A 17,229-nucleotide genomic window follows, 5' to 3' on the forward strand; every position below is an offset into this window, starting at 1 on the left:
TGTTGGGTCGTATACCAGACATTACAATGTTAGTCTGCAATACTTAGTTTATCAAGTATCGTCTTAAGCTTGTCCCAGGTTTTTTTCTCAATGGCAGATGCTCTGGCACTTTAACTGCTTGGATACTTGTGGAAATTGGGCAACACCATGCTATAAACACCAGAAACATGAAACTCAGAATGATACGTGCGAAGGGGGTATAAATGTTCATGTTGACGGAGTTTTAGGTCATCCTTTTGCAATCTAATCGATGGGCAAAAGTCTAGAAGAAACATTGATTTACCGACTTGAAAAATAAAAGGATCATGTGTACACTTCAGGTGAGAGGGTTCTACAATGAAAATGGTACTTGGTGCTCTTCAGAAAAATCCCTACTAACATAAAAGAACACGAAATTCAAAACGCCTTGGAGACTATAGAAAACGAAGACCCACAGTACTCGGGGAAATAAAGAAAGTACATTTCGCGAAAGTCACACATTTCAAATTGTAATGTTTATATTTTCCAAAACGTAATCAACGATCCAGGACAGTCTTACAGTTTCCTATCTATTTGCAATAGTTCAGGGTCATCGTTGATGCTTATGAAAGAGAGTATCGAGCTCTCGCATGGTGCACCCATTCTTAGCTTTACATGTTCATGCATTGGTACGGACGCGGACGCGGAAGAGAAGCATTTCTTCCACCAAAGTAGTCGTGACGATTTGCCAATTCCTGATTTGACATATTAGGCAACGCCCAGAAGACCGGAAAAAGACATACGGGGAAGCAAAACGACAACTTTCTCCACCTGCCGAAGGACACCTAGTTAACGACTAACCAACTCGGAAAAACAAACACTCCGCATTCCCTCCCTCTCTCTTCCCGATTCCCTCGCTAAAACTAGAGGAAGAGAACACTGCTGACTCTGTCTCCTCATTCTCCTCTCTCTTTTCTACGACCCCATTTCAACGCCCTTCTCGAAATAGGGCCTCCTCCTTACGCCCCCACCCTCTCTCTCTCTCCCCGTCGCCGCGTTGATGCGCGGCCCCTCCCCGGGTAGCACATCCCCCTCCTTTTAACCAAATTACCCTTAGTGTTTGTCGAGCTTTCATAGCCATTGGCGCATAACTTAAGGCAAGGCCAGGCATGGAGATGCCTAGGCAAGTATTTCCACTTGTCTGGGTCTTGATCTTGCTGGGTTCTTGCATGAACCATGTTTGTCACGGCCAGGATTATGAGGACGATTCCACCCCGGCCGCGCCGCCCCCCGAACAGGAGAGCTGCAATGGGATATTTCTCACGTACAACTTCATGGAGAGGACCAAGGAGTACCCGCGCATAAAGAACGCGTCGGCGCAGGCATGGGCCTTCAAGTCGCAGATGACGGTGCTGAACGCGGGCTTGGAGGAGCTCAAGGCGTGGAAGGTGTTTGTAGGGTTCCAGCACAATGAGATCCTGGTGAGCGCAGGCGGAGCTGTGTCGATCGACGGAGAAGATTTTCCCGCGAAAGTCGGGAACAATGGGACCACGTTTGCTGGTTACCCACAGGCGGATCTGAAGACGTCCATCGACACGGCAGGGGATATCAATCAGATTCAGGCCAAGATTGAACTGACAGGGACCCAGTTCGGCGTGAAACCGCCGGGTGTCCCAATGCCAAAGACGATCCGGCTCCAGAATGATGGGTACAAGTGTCCCGCCGCTCGTCGCCGTGGTGAGTACTTTGGATTAAGCAATCATATGTTATTGGCTTGTTCTTAGTGTTTTGAATTTAATATGCTGAATTCTTTCCCTTCAGGTACGAACGCAATGCTTGTGTGCTGTGTCAAGGACAAGAAACACAAGGCCAAGAAGACGAAGACCAAGTTCTTGCCTCGCCAGTACGGTGATCTCACCTTCACATACGACGTGCTGCAAGCCTATGAAGGCAACTATCTTGCGCAGGTGACGATGGACAACAACCATCCATTAGGCCGTCTTGACCATTGGAACTTGACATGGGAGTGGATGAGAGGAGAGTTCATCTACTCCATGAGAGGAGCCTACACCCACACAAAGGACCCGTCGGAGTGTATCTATGGTGTTGCTGGCCAATACTACAAGGACTTGGATTTCTCTCAGGTCATGAACTGCCATAAGAAGCCTTTCATCGCCGACCTGCCTGCTGATAGAGCCAATGACACGAAAGTCGGGAAACTACCGTACTGTTGTAGGAACGGCACTCTTCTTCCAGCTTTGATGGATGAGAGCAAATCGAAGTCCGTCTTCCAACTGCAGGTCTATAAGATCCCTCCAGACATGAACCGTACCGCTCTAACTCCGCCGCAGAGGTGGAAGATTGATGGGGTGATAAATCCAGAGTACAAGTGCGGCGCACCTATTAGAGTGGACCCGACGGAATTTCCTGACCCAAGCGGGCTTCAAGCTACAACTTTGGCGATTGCGAGTTGGCAAGTAAGTTGCAACATCACAAAGCCGAAGGGTAAAGAGTCCAAGTGCTGCGTTTCATTTTCAGCATATTACAATGATTCGATCATCCCTTGCAATACTTGTGCTTGTGGCTGTGAGGACACCGATAAGTGCAACCCGAAAGCACATCCAATGCTTCTTCCTCCGGAGGCTATTCTCGTGCCGTTTGCCAACAGAACCGCAAAAGCGAAAGCCTGGGCTAAGATCAAACGTTATCCAGTCCCCAACCCCATGCCGTGTCCGGACAATTGTGGGGTCAGCATCAATTGGCACATCAACTCCGACTACAAGCAAGGATGGACTGCTCGTATTACGCTCTTCAATTGGGACGACTTCCCTTTCGAAGACTGGTTCACGGCAGTACAGATGAAGAAAGCCTTCCCCGGCTACGAAAAGTTGTATTCTTTCAACGGAACCAAGCTTCCGCAAGCTAACAACACCATCTTCTTCCAAGGCATACCTGGAATGAATTTCCTGGTTGGCGAAACCAACGGATCCAACCCGTTAGTCGACCCGAGAGTGCCTGGAAAGCAGCAGTCGGTCATGTCTTTCACGAAGAAAACTACTCCGGGCATTAACATACTGAAGGGCGACGGGTTCCCTTCGAAGGTGTTCTTCAACGGGGAGGAGTGTTCGCTTCCTACCAGCATACCAATTCGAAGTTTGGGTTACCGGTTCGGTACCAATTCTCTGCCAGTTGTAGTCATCGGGATTGTGACTTTCTTGCTGATGACCGAGCTCTTCCATTGACGATTGTTTTGCCTATCCTTGTGGATGTCCTGTTCCTCCAAATATCCATCGACATCGTGATAAATATGGTATTTGATTTTAACTGTTAAAAGAAAAAAAATGAAAAAGGTGAAGCTGATCTCACGATCTCTGTATGGGTGTTTTTCTATTACGGTCAGAGGAGGGAGGAGGATGTGCCCTAGTCTTTTGATTGGTTTTGTAGATTCATGTACCGATAAGGCAAGGCATCGCTTGTACTATATATTGGTTTGGTTCTCAAATGAAGATAGTTAGGGTGTAACGAGTTCAAAAATTAAACGCATGATGATGTCAACTCTTTGAAGGCTTAGCCGCTTGCCATGAGTTTGGCAATGTGTTTGCATTTTCATCGATAGACTGAGAGCGGGCTGAAAATTTTCAGGCGTATGGATAGACAATCTGCTTAGAATGGTCTTCGTGAACTTGCGTAAAGACATTTATGTAGTCATCAGCAATGGAGAATCAGCAGTAAAATGAAGGGGAGAGAGAGAGAGAGAGAGAGAACATCAAGCGTAATGCGATAGCATACTTAGAAATAGTTCGAAATACTTGCATTCACATAAACAATACATTTAACCCGAACAGAGAGCCGAAGATACGTTGGAGCATCCACAGGGAAAGGCATAAATGAGAAGGCTTCAAGCAGTCCTACACACGGACCGAGCCGGTTCAAGAATCAGCGGTCCCTACTAAGGTTCCATTCAGTTCGCGCACTGTGATTGATTCTCAACCTAGTGAGCTGATCATCGACCTATAACATCCCCACCCCAGTCGCTCTGCGCGCACCGTTCCACCAACTCATCTAAAGCTTCGAATGCTTCAAAGGCAATTTGGGATCATCGTCAAGCGCCATGCGCATCTCCCTCTTGGCCTTGTCAATGAACATGCGCTCTTCACCCCCAGGAACCCTTTCCCATGCCTCATCAGTCATCACTGCAGCAAATTGTAGTTGGTTTAGGTTTTTCCAGTATCATTCACCCGGCTGCTCCAGGTGCCGGAGCGATTCTCATAAGCATTTGGCAAATAGGACAGACTGCGCTCGACCCACAAATGCTGCTGAACCGAGGATCACCAAAGGATCGCAGTCTTGCTCATCTAGTCCTAGCGTGGTGGCCAAACTGATGGGAAGCGGGTCCGTCCCAGCCGTCAACTTTCTTCTGAGTTTTCCACATTTGGTCCCCCGTGGATCCCACTGAACGGATTGCCGTGAGCGAGTCTTGTTGAAAAGTAGGTTGTCACTTCTTAAACATACTTCGTAAGAAAAATTTGAATTTTTAAAATACTGATTGCATTATTCATTATAAGCACTAGTACATCAACAGTAGTATCTCCTTAGTTTGTCACTTAATAAGTACTCCAAGAGTATTCATTGAAAATTTTCCTCGAACTTTTTTTTTTATAATATTTACAAAGAAACAATTTTTCGGACTAAAATAAATTTCCAGTTGATTTTAACAAGAATAGCCTCTGTCACGAGCACAAGGGAACTTCTGATTTGTACTTTCGACAGAAAAAAAACATGCAGCAACACTGCCTCTAATGTTGCCACTGTAATAAGTTAATGAGTTGCACAGGCAAACTAGCCGGCCAATGAATTTAGAGTCTTATTTGGGATTGAGTTTGTCAGTTCAAGACATTATTTGAATCAATGCCCGTGTTGAGGACTTTTTGAGAAAACAGCCTCACTTAAGGTGCACATAAAAAAAATTACCTTTGCACTATTACTTGCATTAATTAGAAGAAATAATCGTTTCCCACTAATAGAAACATTAATGCACTTTAGCATTAATTTGTACTGTGCATTTTTTTAATGGCACAATTTCGTATTCGGTCTCTTAATTTATGTCCTTTGTGCAACTAAGTCGCCCATTTACCGAATTTTTATTAATCAAATCCATTGATTCATGTAACTTGGACAATCAAGGCCTTTTGTCATTATCATCTATGTAATACCGACATGCAACACGCGACACAACATTATACGATACATCGACACGTCATTTTTTAAAACTAGAGAATTTCGACACGTTATATATTAAATATATTTTATATATAAATAATAATAATAATAATAATAATAATAATAATAATAATAATAATAATTTACACTAAAAATATTAATTCAATATTTTGTAATATCTTTAATTATTTTAATTTGACAAATTTAACTGCATTTTATTACAATAATACATAAGATTTAGAGGGGAAAAAACATTGTTTAAAGAAAAATGCTGAAATAATAATTTGAAATTTATTTATTTATCGGGTGTAGCATTTTTGTATCACTTCTTTCATAGTAAAAGACCTTTCAAAAAGCCAAAATAATTCTAAAAAAACAAAACTGCTGAAAAAAATAAAAATAAAAAATAGCCAAGGTCGTGGCCGGGCATGCCGATCTTTGTTGCCCTCGTCGCAACGTGCCCAACCACGGAGGGGGCTGGCGAGGCGGCAGAGGGAGGGCAACCCTTGTCGGCCCGGGTGAGGCTTGCCCAGATCTGGGCGACGCTGGCCTTTGCTTGTGGCTAACGAACCTCCTCAGCCCCACGCAAGGGCCGACGACCCTCGCCGGGCCCAAATGAGGGTGTGGCGTCACCCGATTCGGGCGAGCCTCATCGGCCCTTGGCCTCACCCGCCGGTGAGGGAGGTCACCAGCCCCTTCCAACGATGACAATAGCAGAGGTGCCCAACCACCAGCCCTCCCCCCCCTTTTTGTATATTTACTTTTTTTTTTTTTGGGACTAGAGAAACCGTCGCCAGCCAATGGCGCTCGACGTAAACTCTCGGTGACGCTAGCATAGGACCCACCACCACGGCATCACGCTTAAGAATCCCTAACGACAACGCTAGGGTCCAAACTTCTCCCCTTCGTGAGGGGGAGATAGCCCAAAGTCAGCGTTGCCGCTGCGAGCGGTGATTTGTATATTTACATTTTAATCCCTCAAGTATTGAAGATTTTCAAAATTGACTCGTGCGTGTTAGAATCATGTGTCAAATTTCGGACTCACGTGTCGGAGAGAGTTGACCATGTGTCGAATTTTTTAACACTCGTTGACCGCGTGTCGAAGCATGTTGGGAGGTGTCGGAGTGTTGAACATGATGCGAAGGCTCCCGGAGAGTATCGGTGCTACATAGATTGTCATACTCATTTACGGCAACATGGTTGCCGATATGATGTTTTTAGTTTTAAAAGAAGAAAACGAGTTGTGTTAAAATTCCGAAATCAATTAAAGAGAAAGAAAAAAAAGAATGATAATGATAAAAGATTCGGAAAAATGATTACATTAGTGTTAAATTCCAGTTGTTATTAGAGAGGAAATAAATGATTCCAAAGAAGGAAGACCAAAAAAAAAAAAAAAAAGAAGAATTTTTCTATTTCTTTCTGTGGTAGAGAAAATTATCAAAACAATCCTAAATCATTTCAATTTTTTCAATTTAGTTCTAAATTTTTTATAATTATGAAAATTAAGTGAATTTAGCTAAATTTGACTTGTCAATCAACCCTGTCATGATATTTTTTAATAATATTCTATTTCATTTGGATATTTTATTAATTTTTCTTTTATTTTTCTTTCTTCTTCTTCTTTTGGCCAACAAGGCCTCATCATCGCTAGGCGAGGATGAGCTCGCCCAATGTCGTGATGGTGAGGCTCGCCCTTGCCAAATCTAGGTGAGGTGAGCTCACCCACAATGGTGAGGCCTCGCTAGTGGCCAACGAGGAGCTAGTGAGGTTGTTGGCTCCTCACTGGCTGTTGCCTCTGCCAGTCCGACGATTGGCCAAAAAGAAAAAAAAAAGAAAAAGAAAAAAAAAAAAAAGTTAATAAATAAATTTGACTAAAATAAAATATTATTAAAAAATTATTGCGACAACGTCTGTCAACCAACCAAATTTAGTTAAATTGACTAAATTGACACAATTACAAAAGGTTTATGATTAAATTAATAAACAAAAAAAAGGATTTAATACTAAATTGAAAAAAATGCAATAGGTATAGAACCATTCCCTTTCGTGGTAATACCACCGCGGAACAGGCCATCCCACCATGATCAACGTGCTCGCTTATGTCCAATTCATCACCAAGAAATGGAGAGATAGTTTCTTGAATAATTGAACACATTTGACAACCTTTGGCCTAGATTACTCTTAGAAGAAAAAACATATTGGGAGACTGTTTTTATTAGAGATTGCTCCAATGGAGACATGGAATATATGAGGAACTGATATACAAGATAGTTATCAGTTCAAGTAGGCAGTTGTCTTTTGTTAGTCTTTCTTTACGAATACAGAGAGATACACTCAGATATTTGTACAACTCCTCCGGAATCATAAGCCGACTGCGACACTTGAGTCTACAGATATAGCATGTCCGAATTATCGACATATAACTCCTCCACCAAAATCAATGCACAGCATGAACAGTTCCTCTTTTTTCTTTTTCCCATCGAATCTCGGGGATGCTTCAGTTTTTGCTATGGCTTCTTAGCCTGAAGAAAAATGATACAGGAGTTGTTAGAGGTAGCATCGAAAGCTATTCAACAGCGGATATGTTTGATCGCCTTCCCGTCGTTTCTTCTTTTTCTCGCTAAAGACCATCTCGTCGTGCTTGATTTTAAACTACAATGACATTTTAAATTGACCCTTTTAAACTAGTTCGTCACAACTCTCATACTGTGTTCTTCTCTTGAGAGGAAAAGAAAACTTGTAATCACCCTGACATCCGCTTAAGATAATGGAATGGATTATATTGGTCAAATTAACAAAGACAAAATTAAATTTGTTTTGGGCAGAATTTTGGTTCAAAGTATAATCTTCGGCTGGAAGTATCATAAAGTTAAGCAGATTAGGCAACTCAATAATTTCAACGACATTGTTTTGTAACGGTCTCATTTTGTTTAACAGGACCATTCGTTGGAAGGTAAAAAAACATCATAGAAAAATGAACTGCTGAACCAAATTTGGCTACGTAGTAACTCTGACTGTCACGTAACCAGTTAAACTTCTAGGCTACGTCAACTCCATGTCAGATCAAAGCCAGCAATTAAAGAAAAGAGAAACTGAGTAGGTGATACCAGAGAGTCACATATAGAAAAAAATGAGAAGACGGTACCTTTTTTAAATACTTCTTGTGAAGTTTCATAGCCCCACTGCAGGCCTTTTTTGCATCCAGATTTCCAGTCATGTCATTTAGAATCTGTAGAGGGATAAAATGGATAATCATTTATATAGACAACAGGTTGAAGTTAGATAGTATAAAATGTCATGTGCATTGCATCATATAAGAGAGAAAAAACTCATCCTAATTTACCAATCATCCACAGAGAACTGATGCTTTCACTTGAAACAATATCCCTAAAGGTATAATTCCAAGTATCATCTTCTCAAAGAAAGAAGAATCTAATCATCTTGCAGTGAGTCCTAAAGCTAATTTTATGATAACTAGGTATACTGTATAGTGATCTAGTCAAACATTTTCATTTTGCCACAATGAATTGGTATGCTTGTCTACACTTCTAAATAGATAACAGCAAACTCAAAGCTCCAATAAGGGTCTCAACTTTATTAAGCTGACCTTAACGACATCATCCAGGCCCCGAGCTTCTTGCAAGAGCTTTGAGCTCTTATCTTTCAAGACACTGGCAACAAGGAAAATAGAGATGGGCAGAGGGGCATCAGAGTTCTTTGCTCCGTTTCTCATATTTTCTCTCTCAAACTTCCCACACTGTCGTATTGACTTGGCTTTTCCTTTAGGCCCATCAGCTTTTTCACCAGCTAAATCAGGCTCTTCATACATAGAGAATAAGTCTGGGTCATATTCCAAGGCCCACATCATCTGTAATATAAGTCACTAATTCTTTTATACATCAATGCTAAAGAAATATAAAATGAAAAGAATGAAGGATGATGTAAACATTTCTGTAACAAAAACAGGTCAGACAAATGGGGTGGAAGAGAACTTGATATGTCTTTGGTCATTCCTACTTGTAAAGATAGCCAAGAGTGAATGGGAAGGAAAAAATGGACACACGAAGGTACCAAATTCATGCTAGCACAAGTCCGTTCAAGCAGAAGCAGCTAAGTGCGTAACAGAGTTCATAAGCTAGTACTTCAACACCACTCAGCATCTCTAGGTAAGCTCAGGCAAAAAAAAAATTACACCAATTTCCCCAGGAGAATCTGACATGTATCATCACAATATGTTACACTCAATTACAGCTACCCATAAATCCCCCCCAAAAGGCCGCCCCGCGGCAAAATTTAAAGAAATGTACTGGCATCTAACCAAACAAGTATGAAGCAGATGTTGAATATGTTGAAGAGCAGAGCCAGTTAGACCAGAAATTAAGTAAAAACACTATGGTTGGACATTCTTATCTGATTCTCGACCAGCATACATGAGAATTTGCTATTTAACGGTGCTTAGCCACAGAAAGTGGCATCATTGCCCAGATGGACTGGAAAAGGAATTGCTAACTTATTAGAAGCTTGTAAAACTTAATTTAGGAGGAAACATATATGAGGATGTTGACAGAGAGCAAAGTCAAGCTTATATGAGAATAATTGCTGTAAAATTAGGCATCACTATGCAGAGCAGTTTCTTCTAATCATGGAATCTGAATAATATACCTATAAAAGTAATGCCTTAAACAGGGACAATTGGGATGTTTTGTCTCAACATTAAATGCAGGCAGCAGTTAGGTCATATCATAAACAAACTCTCAATGTATCTATTGGTTAATAGCATTGGTTTACAAGTGTCTTGGGCACCAAAAACTTGATGCATCTCAGTCAGAAAGGCTTGGCCTCAGTGGTCCATAATAGTCAATATTTCAGTAATGATAATAAACAAAGGAGCATAGACAATATAGATAAAAGAGGTGTGTGGATTTAAAAGGTACCTCCCAAAGATACAAAGAGTCACCAAATGAAAATTCTCGACGGAACAAAACCATAATCATTCGGAAAGCAAAAAGATAGTCTCCTCCACCCAGTGTTTCTGTGCACCATCAGGAAAACAGGCATCTTAAGTTTCCAAAAGTGACATTTAATGTAACCAAGAATATACAAGAACACATGGCACCATCTCAGCTAACATAGTTTCAAGTTTAGAACATAAGATGCATCATGGATACGAGAAAGAATAAAGAATTACAGTACCATAGAGGATGGTTCTAAGAATTGAGGGAGCACTTAAATCTGTCAGATCAGAGTCACAATCACCTCTTTGGCAATCAACAGTATTGTTAGGGTGGTTTTCCGAATAGCCACATGATCTATTATATCAAACGGTATATTTGGTTTTGAGGAAAGGCTATGCAAGACTATCTATGGAATGTGCAAAGTGGAAGCTCTGCACATGCCGTCCTCATTCTCTATGTACGCACCCCCAGAGGCTAGAGCTTCAACTGGGAAGCTTAGGAAATTCATAGAATTGGGAGGTTAGCATGATTAGGAAAGCAAATAATCCACGAACTAGTAGATAACTCCAGTCAAAGCCAGCATCTGAGACACAAAACAGTACACAGAGCATGTCTCATCTTAAGTAGGCCCTATGATAGGCCAAAATCACATCATCTAGTGCTCTTATGACTGTGCTACAACCTTTCACAATGCACCATATCGCCTAACTAACTCAAATTGCTAATTATGAGTCATATGAGAACTTAATTGTGGTAATACCTATATGCTGATGAAGTTTCGGATCAATAACTTGAGTAATAGCAGCCAAGTTACCAAGTTGTGCCTCCACCCCAACAGAGCTCTCAGTGCATCTGAAATTTCCTCGCTTAAAAATCACGAAGAAGAATACATGTAAATATTATTGATCCTAAGTCCGTGAAGAGAGTATAACAATTCTATTAAAAAAAAAATTGTATTTTATCCTAAAGAAAAACATAAAGCAGCTCTATTCAACTTCATAGCAAGGCCCAATATCGGAACAATCTCCCTCTTTTCTGTTTTGGTTTTTTTTTTTTTTTTTTTTTTTTGGGGGGGTGTTGGGGTGGGGGATGAAATGAAATGCACAAGAAGAGCAGATGCGAATGCACATGCACAGGCCTGCATAAAACAGATATGCATTCCCAAACATGTACATGATGTAGGCATTACAGCATAATGAATGATCCCTAGAGGGAGAGGGAGAGAGAGTGTTGAAGTAAATATTATCCCACATCGCTTGATAACGGATCCTAAATGCTCTTTATAATCATGTGGTATCCCTCCATCTATCAACTTAAACTTTTGGATTGGACTTTCTAACATGGTATTAGAGCTAGTTATCCCTTAAGCAAAGGTGCGTGCTAAAAAAAATTCCACGTGCATCTCACAATTCGACTCCCTCTACACGTGAGAGGGGGTGTTAAAATAAATATTGTCCCACATCGCTTGACAACGGATCCTAAATGCTTTTTATATTCATGTAGTATCCCTCCACCTATCTGCTTAAGCTTTTGGGTTGGACTTTCTAACAGAGAGAGAGAGAGAGAGAGAGAGACATACCAATCTGCGCATTAACCGTTCGAAGCACCAAAATGCATCAGCTTCATCGTTGAGAAGCATTATCATTGGGGAGCAGAGATCGCTCATTCCTGTTATTGTCACCCATCATCCTCAAGCTTCAGTTAATTGCGGACAACAAACATCACCCACTATGCAGCAGGAGGTTGGGAAACTAGGGACTCAAAATATGTTCAAATATTCCATATTTTTCCATGTCAAGTCTCCTCTGCAGACAACTTGATTTTCATGTTGAGAGAGAAATGCAGCAGCTTTCACAGAAATACTCTTTTTTACCGTTCAAGAATTGAAATTTCTGTAATATTGTCCAAATGGATATATATAAACCAGGAGAACCTAACAGGACTAAGTTTGTGTTAGCTATTTCCTAGAGGTTAGTGTTCACTGATGCAGGTGAAAGTACAAGTATGATGTATCAATCAGGAAATTGATGGATGAAAGTTACAGAAACTTCAGGGGAGATGATTGTTGGATTGCAGTGCCAAGACTAATGATTTGTTTATTCTTTGTGAACAACCACAGTATATCCTTAATGTTCCAGTTAGCATAGAGATTCATTGGCATAGTAAAGCTAGGAGATCAAACTGCATTATGCTGCGTCTCATCAGCTACTTCTCCATACACCGCTAAATTTGGCTGACCCAAAATCGTGAGACACAGTCATGATGTTATTACAGAGCATTGCACAGCCTAAAACTAGAAGGGCAGAAAATTCATGTTCTTTTGATTTCTTTAGAAATAATTTTTAACTAATTTACAGATATATGGGAAAAACAGCGAATAAAAAGAAATAATTCAACTTCAAAATGATTGTTCTGAATAACATTATTTTCATGGCACAAAGCCACTAATTCTGTAGAGACTGGAAGCAAATAACATAGGACCAGTCAGACAAAGCTCATTCTTTAAGATCATATTTGGAGAACTATTCCCTTATGCATATGCTCATACTGAAATTAGAACTTTAAGAATTACTGGTACTTCCTCATACTGAAAAGGAATTTGGTCAAATGAACATGCAAGCATAATGCACAACAACCAAGGTATTAAAAGATTAGCAGAACATGCTTCACAAAATTAGGAACATATCCCTGATGATGAGTGCAACACTGGCAAATTGATTGCTCAATGCGAAACAGGACAAAACTTAGTGCATGCAGCCATAGTAATATGTAGCCACAATCATTCATCATTTCCTATCAAGACATGAAAGTTCAACAAAGTAGTCACCTTGACAGTAGCCAACATCTTTGTCTATCCAGGCATAAATTGCTAGAATATCCCAAAGCTTTGACAAGTTTTCTTGCTTTTCATAGAACACCAATGGCCTGTCTGTGCGAACAACATCGAGACCTAGCAGAAATTTCATATAGAACATGGAATCAAACAGTTGGAACAAATAAGTTACAGTATACTGTAAAACTTTACTGTAAAAGTTTTTTTTTTTTTTTTTTGGTGAAAAGTTTACTGTAAAAGTTTAATTTAGTAAACGAGAACAAATGAAATGGAACAGTTAATGTGAAAACATAAGTTCTCACTCTTTTTATATCAAAGTTTAATGCTAAGGGTCTAATGATCAGGCTCTCTCTCAATCAGAAAAAACAAGGAAAAGCATGGTGAAAAATACATAATTGCAGTAAAGAGTAGATTTAAGAAAGAAATTTCTCATCCGCAAGAAGCATATCCACTCGCTTGTAAGTAGTGACACTATACACCCTTTTTGTATCAACAAAACTAAGGAAAACTACAGGAAGGGGGATGGGGACAATAGAAGAGCATATTCCCCATTGAAAACAATCTTCACGGTCCATTCGAACATAAATAAATGGAGACACAGTGCATTAAATTCCAACTAACCTATCTGATGTAATGTGAGCTTCCATTGGATTTCTTTTTTGTCCAAAATAACATGGCTTGAGGGTTGTAATGTTTCCACAAAGGAAAATTCTGGCTCCATGGAAGCAGACGCAGTACCATTTGTTGCTATGCCAGTTGTGGCTTGAGAAGTATTTTGAGGAGTCAAAACTGCTCCATGTGGATTTGTTTGGAGGAGTACTATAGGATCTTGGACTGCCTTACCATCCTCAGTAATTATAGGCGCAGTTACAAACCTACCACTTCCAATAAGAGGGAACATATTGTGGCACTCTTCCTTCCACCTTGCATATTGAACCCTGAAAACGAGAAGAAAGATTTGTGGTTGATGATGTCATGTAAAAAAGGTAATTTAATGTCTAAAACCTAAAACAGATGTTGTTGACTTAAGCAATGACCAAGCTAATTAAATAACCATAAGTGTGGCGCAAGGGAGATTCAAGTTCATGCTCTGTTCTGAAACATTCAATATAAGTAACAACAAGAAATGTCGTAATTACCCAATCATTTTCTCCTTTATTATTGATCATTCACCCTGATAAATCTAGTTAAGAAATTGTTCAAAATTCGGAGAAAAGCAACATGGTAATCAACTTGCCCATTGATACAGTAATACAGGTGGCTTCGTGGCCTGTACTTGTCAATGGGAATGCTTAATATGCTAATAGGACTTGTACTTTCTTTGCTCAGAAATGCACAATGAGCAAGTTTAGAGAGAGACCATCAAGTCCAGTGCACTTTAACTCCTCATAAGGTAATAATAGCTAATATGAATTTATTCAGAGAAACACAAGTGTCTCAAGGGTCAAGCCAAGGATTTCTAAAAGGTAATCCCAGATATGAACCATTGTTGGCACTAAAGGGACCCCAAATTTGACATTATTTTGAGTTGACAAAACCAACACGAATATAATACACTGAAGAACTGAGATTCAGTTTGTACTGCACCCAGCGGAGCTTGCTCTCCTAACAGAGAAGAGTCAACATTCTATCCGTGTTCAAAATGACCTAAAAAAATAAATAAATAATGGGAAAAAAATTCTTGAGAATTAAATTATAATAGTTTAATGGTCGGGAAGTATGGAATATTAATTCATATCCAGGAAGTATGGACAGAGGAATCAGTGATATGTATATGCACACCATGACAGTAAAATCTGCTCGCATCACTGGATTAGAAGCTGACGACTACAAGTAAGAAAGTTTCCACTTCCAATTTTAAGAGCTGCATTTCTGACTATTAAAAATTGAACATATACAGGCAAGAAAGAACCTACTTTCAATTTCAAGGCCAGTGATGTAACAGGAAATTCTCCCCTCACCAAGTCAACAGGGAGATCAATGGAAAGACTAAGTGATGAAGAAAACACATAGCTCCAGTTGAGCAGCTATATTACAGTACCTTCGACGTTGCCGTATCTGTTCACGTTCGTCAAACGTGCTCTTTGGATCATAACACCCAAGTAGAAATTCCCATACTTCTCCTCTAATTGATGGATGAATACCCTAATGTATATAACAAGTAGAGAAGGAGTACAAAAGCATCAAGAACTGATGTTATTAATAGAAGCGAGAAAAACGTCAGGTAGGAAAGTATAACGACAAAAGTATCTGGAAGGCAGGTAAGGAAAGATAAGCTAAAGGCACAAAAACACCTCAAATATTAATAAATGTCCCTGCTATATTTTGAACAAGGTATGAGGACAAAGCAAATTCTCATAAAGTAGACAAACAAATATCAAAGGCCATGCACCAAAATCTTTGTAGTTCCATTTTCTACAATCTATTGCAATCATGGATCCCATCCATGGCTGGTGACTTACAAGAAAGACTTAACATCCTAATATGCACATGCATAAAGCAGCCTGGAGGAACGATTTCAAAAGGAAAAAAAAATGTAAGATAGCATGAAATAACCATCATATGTAAAGTTAATTTGAAATATGTTCTCCCCACGTATAGCAGCTAGATCAAAGTTCAAGCAAATGCTCCACGAGGAGGCTAAGGTTTTAAATGTTAGTTTATAACAATTATTGCTTCCTTGGGAAAAAGCAATCGCTTAAATAATCTCCTCAAGCTCAGATCATGAGATTATGCTTACCCCATGTTGAATTCGGCTTAACGTCTTGCCTATATCCAGATGCCCTTCTGGAGAAAACGCAGCGTGCCATTTTCTTGCACTTAAAGTTTTCCCAGCCTAAATGAGCATGAAAAGCAGCAAGAATTAGCCACTTTGATATGAACAGTAGAAAAGGCACAAAAAGACCATTTCAGGTCATAGTATAGTACTGGGGCTTGGGAGCGTATGGATTTTTATAGATTGTAAACCTCTTATTCTCATGGAACCAGTGTCATAACAGTTTGCTGGATAACTGTTTTGGGAGGGACCTCTCTTTTGAAAGTACACAAAATTTTACTGAACAGTCAGCAATGCGAAGGTTTACCAATTGGACTTTTCCCTCACAAGACTTTGAATGGTAGTCACTCAAAGTGAGAAAGGTAATTTTACGCACACACGTGCACACACACACGCACTCTAAACAACAATTAGAATTTAACAGAAAGAAATACAAGTAATATCACAGAGCCGTCACAAGGAGCAGTAGAAGTTCGAAATCTTGCAAGAGAAACCATTGAACCGGCACCCACCTTCTTCAAACCTCATGAACAATGTGATAAGCGCACTCAAAGAACTACATTTCAAATACTTTTCTTCTCAAACTCAACAAGGTAAATGATAATGCTGTATGGTGTCAAGATTCGGCACTTGCTAATTCACACCAGCATTTCCTAAATCACATCCTCATTCGCTCGCACTCTTCAAGCAAACAGCAAAACAATACCGACGCCCCAAAAAAGCACATTGCGAAATATTCTCAACATAGAAAGACGCATCAGTCCTAAAAAATAGCAGAATCCAAGAAACGAAAGAAAAACAACGATGCGAACCTTGATCCTGAAGCGCGTCTTGGGAACGTCGGTGCATTCCGGCCGGACCTCGTAGAAAGAATCGGCCGGAGCTCCAGGATCTCTCCAGATCGCCGGAACACGAAACTCCATGCAGTCTTTTCACAATGCAGAGACGCGATCAAGCGAAATAAAAACCGGAACGTTCCGAGCAGCTAGACGACGAACCCTTCTCCCGAAACGCCAATCAGAACCGGAACACACGGTGCGACGGCGAGACCAAGTCCGGCAATCACTTCGACGCAGAACAAAACCAGAAGCGAATAATTTCCCCCTTTTTTTTATTCGGTCTTTCTTTTTTTAATGCTTCTGTTGCGGGAAAAAGGTTGTTTATTAGGTGGACGCCGGAGTTGCTGGAAGGGACAATGCGGTGGCGTTCGGCGATGCCTGGTCAACAGGCGTGTGAGGTGGCGGCCGCGGGCGGCGGCGGTTGGCCGTTGGGAAGTACTAATTTTTTTGGGGGGTAAGCGTTCGTTATGACCGTCTCCCGACCCAAGAAACGCAACGCCGGTTAATGCGGTAACTTAAAACGCGCCCCGCTGTGTCTAAATTTAGCTCCTGGAACTGATCCCACCCCCCGCCTCATTGATTCGGTCGGTTCCTCGTCTTCCTTATTTTTGCCACCTCCGTCCCTCCCTCCTTCGTCCTCCATTTTCT

The 17,229-nt window shown here is 40.6% G+C and overlaps 2 protein-coding genes across 2 annotated transcripts; one reads left to right on the forward strand and one right to left on the reverse strand.

Annotated features, from left to right (window-relative positions):
• Positions 1-252: 252 nt before the first annotated feature.
• On the forward strand, positions 253-3,244 carry LOC104450215 (COBRA-like protein 10). Its single transcript, XM_039315869.1, has 2 exons — positions 253-1,695; positions 1,780-3,244. The coding sequence occupies exons 1-2, from the start codon at positions 1,128-1,130 to the stop codon at positions 3,198-3,200; spliced, it is 1,989 nt and encodes a 662-aa protein (XP_039171803.1). The 5' UTR covers positions 253-1,127; the 3' UTR covers positions 3,201-3,244.
• Positions 3,245-7,359: 4,115 nt separating this feature from the next.
• Positions 7,360-17,203, reverse strand: LOC104450216 (TBC1 domain family member 17). The gene is made up of 11 exons (XM_010064677.3): positions 16,555-17,203; positions 15,707-15,802; positions 15,008-15,111; positions 13,588-13,904; positions 12,961-13,083; positions 11,713-11,801; positions 10,894-10,999; positions 10,113-10,210; positions 8,786-9,046; positions 8,324-8,407; positions 7,360-7,700 (listed from the first exon to the last, which is right to left on the reverse strand). The coding sequence occupies exons 1-11, from the start codon at positions 16,663-16,665 to the stop codon at positions 7,686-7,688; spliced, it is 1,404 nt and encodes a 467-aa protein (XP_010062979.1). The 5' UTR covers positions 16,666-17,203; the 3' UTR covers positions 7,360-7,685.
• Between the last annotated feature and the right edge of the window lie 26 nt (positions 17,204-17,229).

The sequence above is a fragment of the Eucalyptus grandis genome, chromosome 6, assembly GCF_016545825.1.
Source record: "Eucalyptus grandis isolate ANBG69807.140 chromosome 6, ASM1654582v1, whole genome shotgun sequence".
In the NCBI taxonomy this organism is placed as follows: domain Eukaryota; kingdom Viridiplantae; phylum Streptophyta; class Magnoliopsida; order Myrtales; family Myrtaceae; genus Eucalyptus; species Eucalyptus grandis.

What these genes read in the sequence shown, in the direction of transcription:
- LOC104450215 (XM_039315869.1), top strand. Translation starts at nt 1,128, where the DNA reads ATGGAGATGCCTAGGCAAGTATTTCCACTTGTCTGGGTCTTGATCTTG. An exon ending in TCCCGCCGCTCGTCGCCGTG is followed by an intron (nt 1,696 to 1,779) that starts GTGAGTACTTTG and finishes CTTTCCCTTCAG; the next exon opens with GTACGAACGCAATGCTTGTG.
- LOC104450216 (XM_010064677.3), bottom strand. Translation starts at nt 16,665, where the DNA reads ATGGAGTTTCGTGTTCCGGCGATCTGGAGAGATCCTGGAGCTCCGGCC. An exon ending in AGACGCGCTTCAGGATCAAG is followed by an intron (nt 15,803 to 16,554) that starts GTTCGCATCGTT and finishes ATGCTCATTTAG; the next exon opens with GCTGGGAAAACTTTAAGTGC. An exon ending in GAAACTTCATCAGCATATAG is followed by an intron (nt 10,211 to 10,893) that starts GTATTACCACAA and finishes GATGGTGCACAG; the next exon opens with AAACACTGGGTGGAGGAGAC.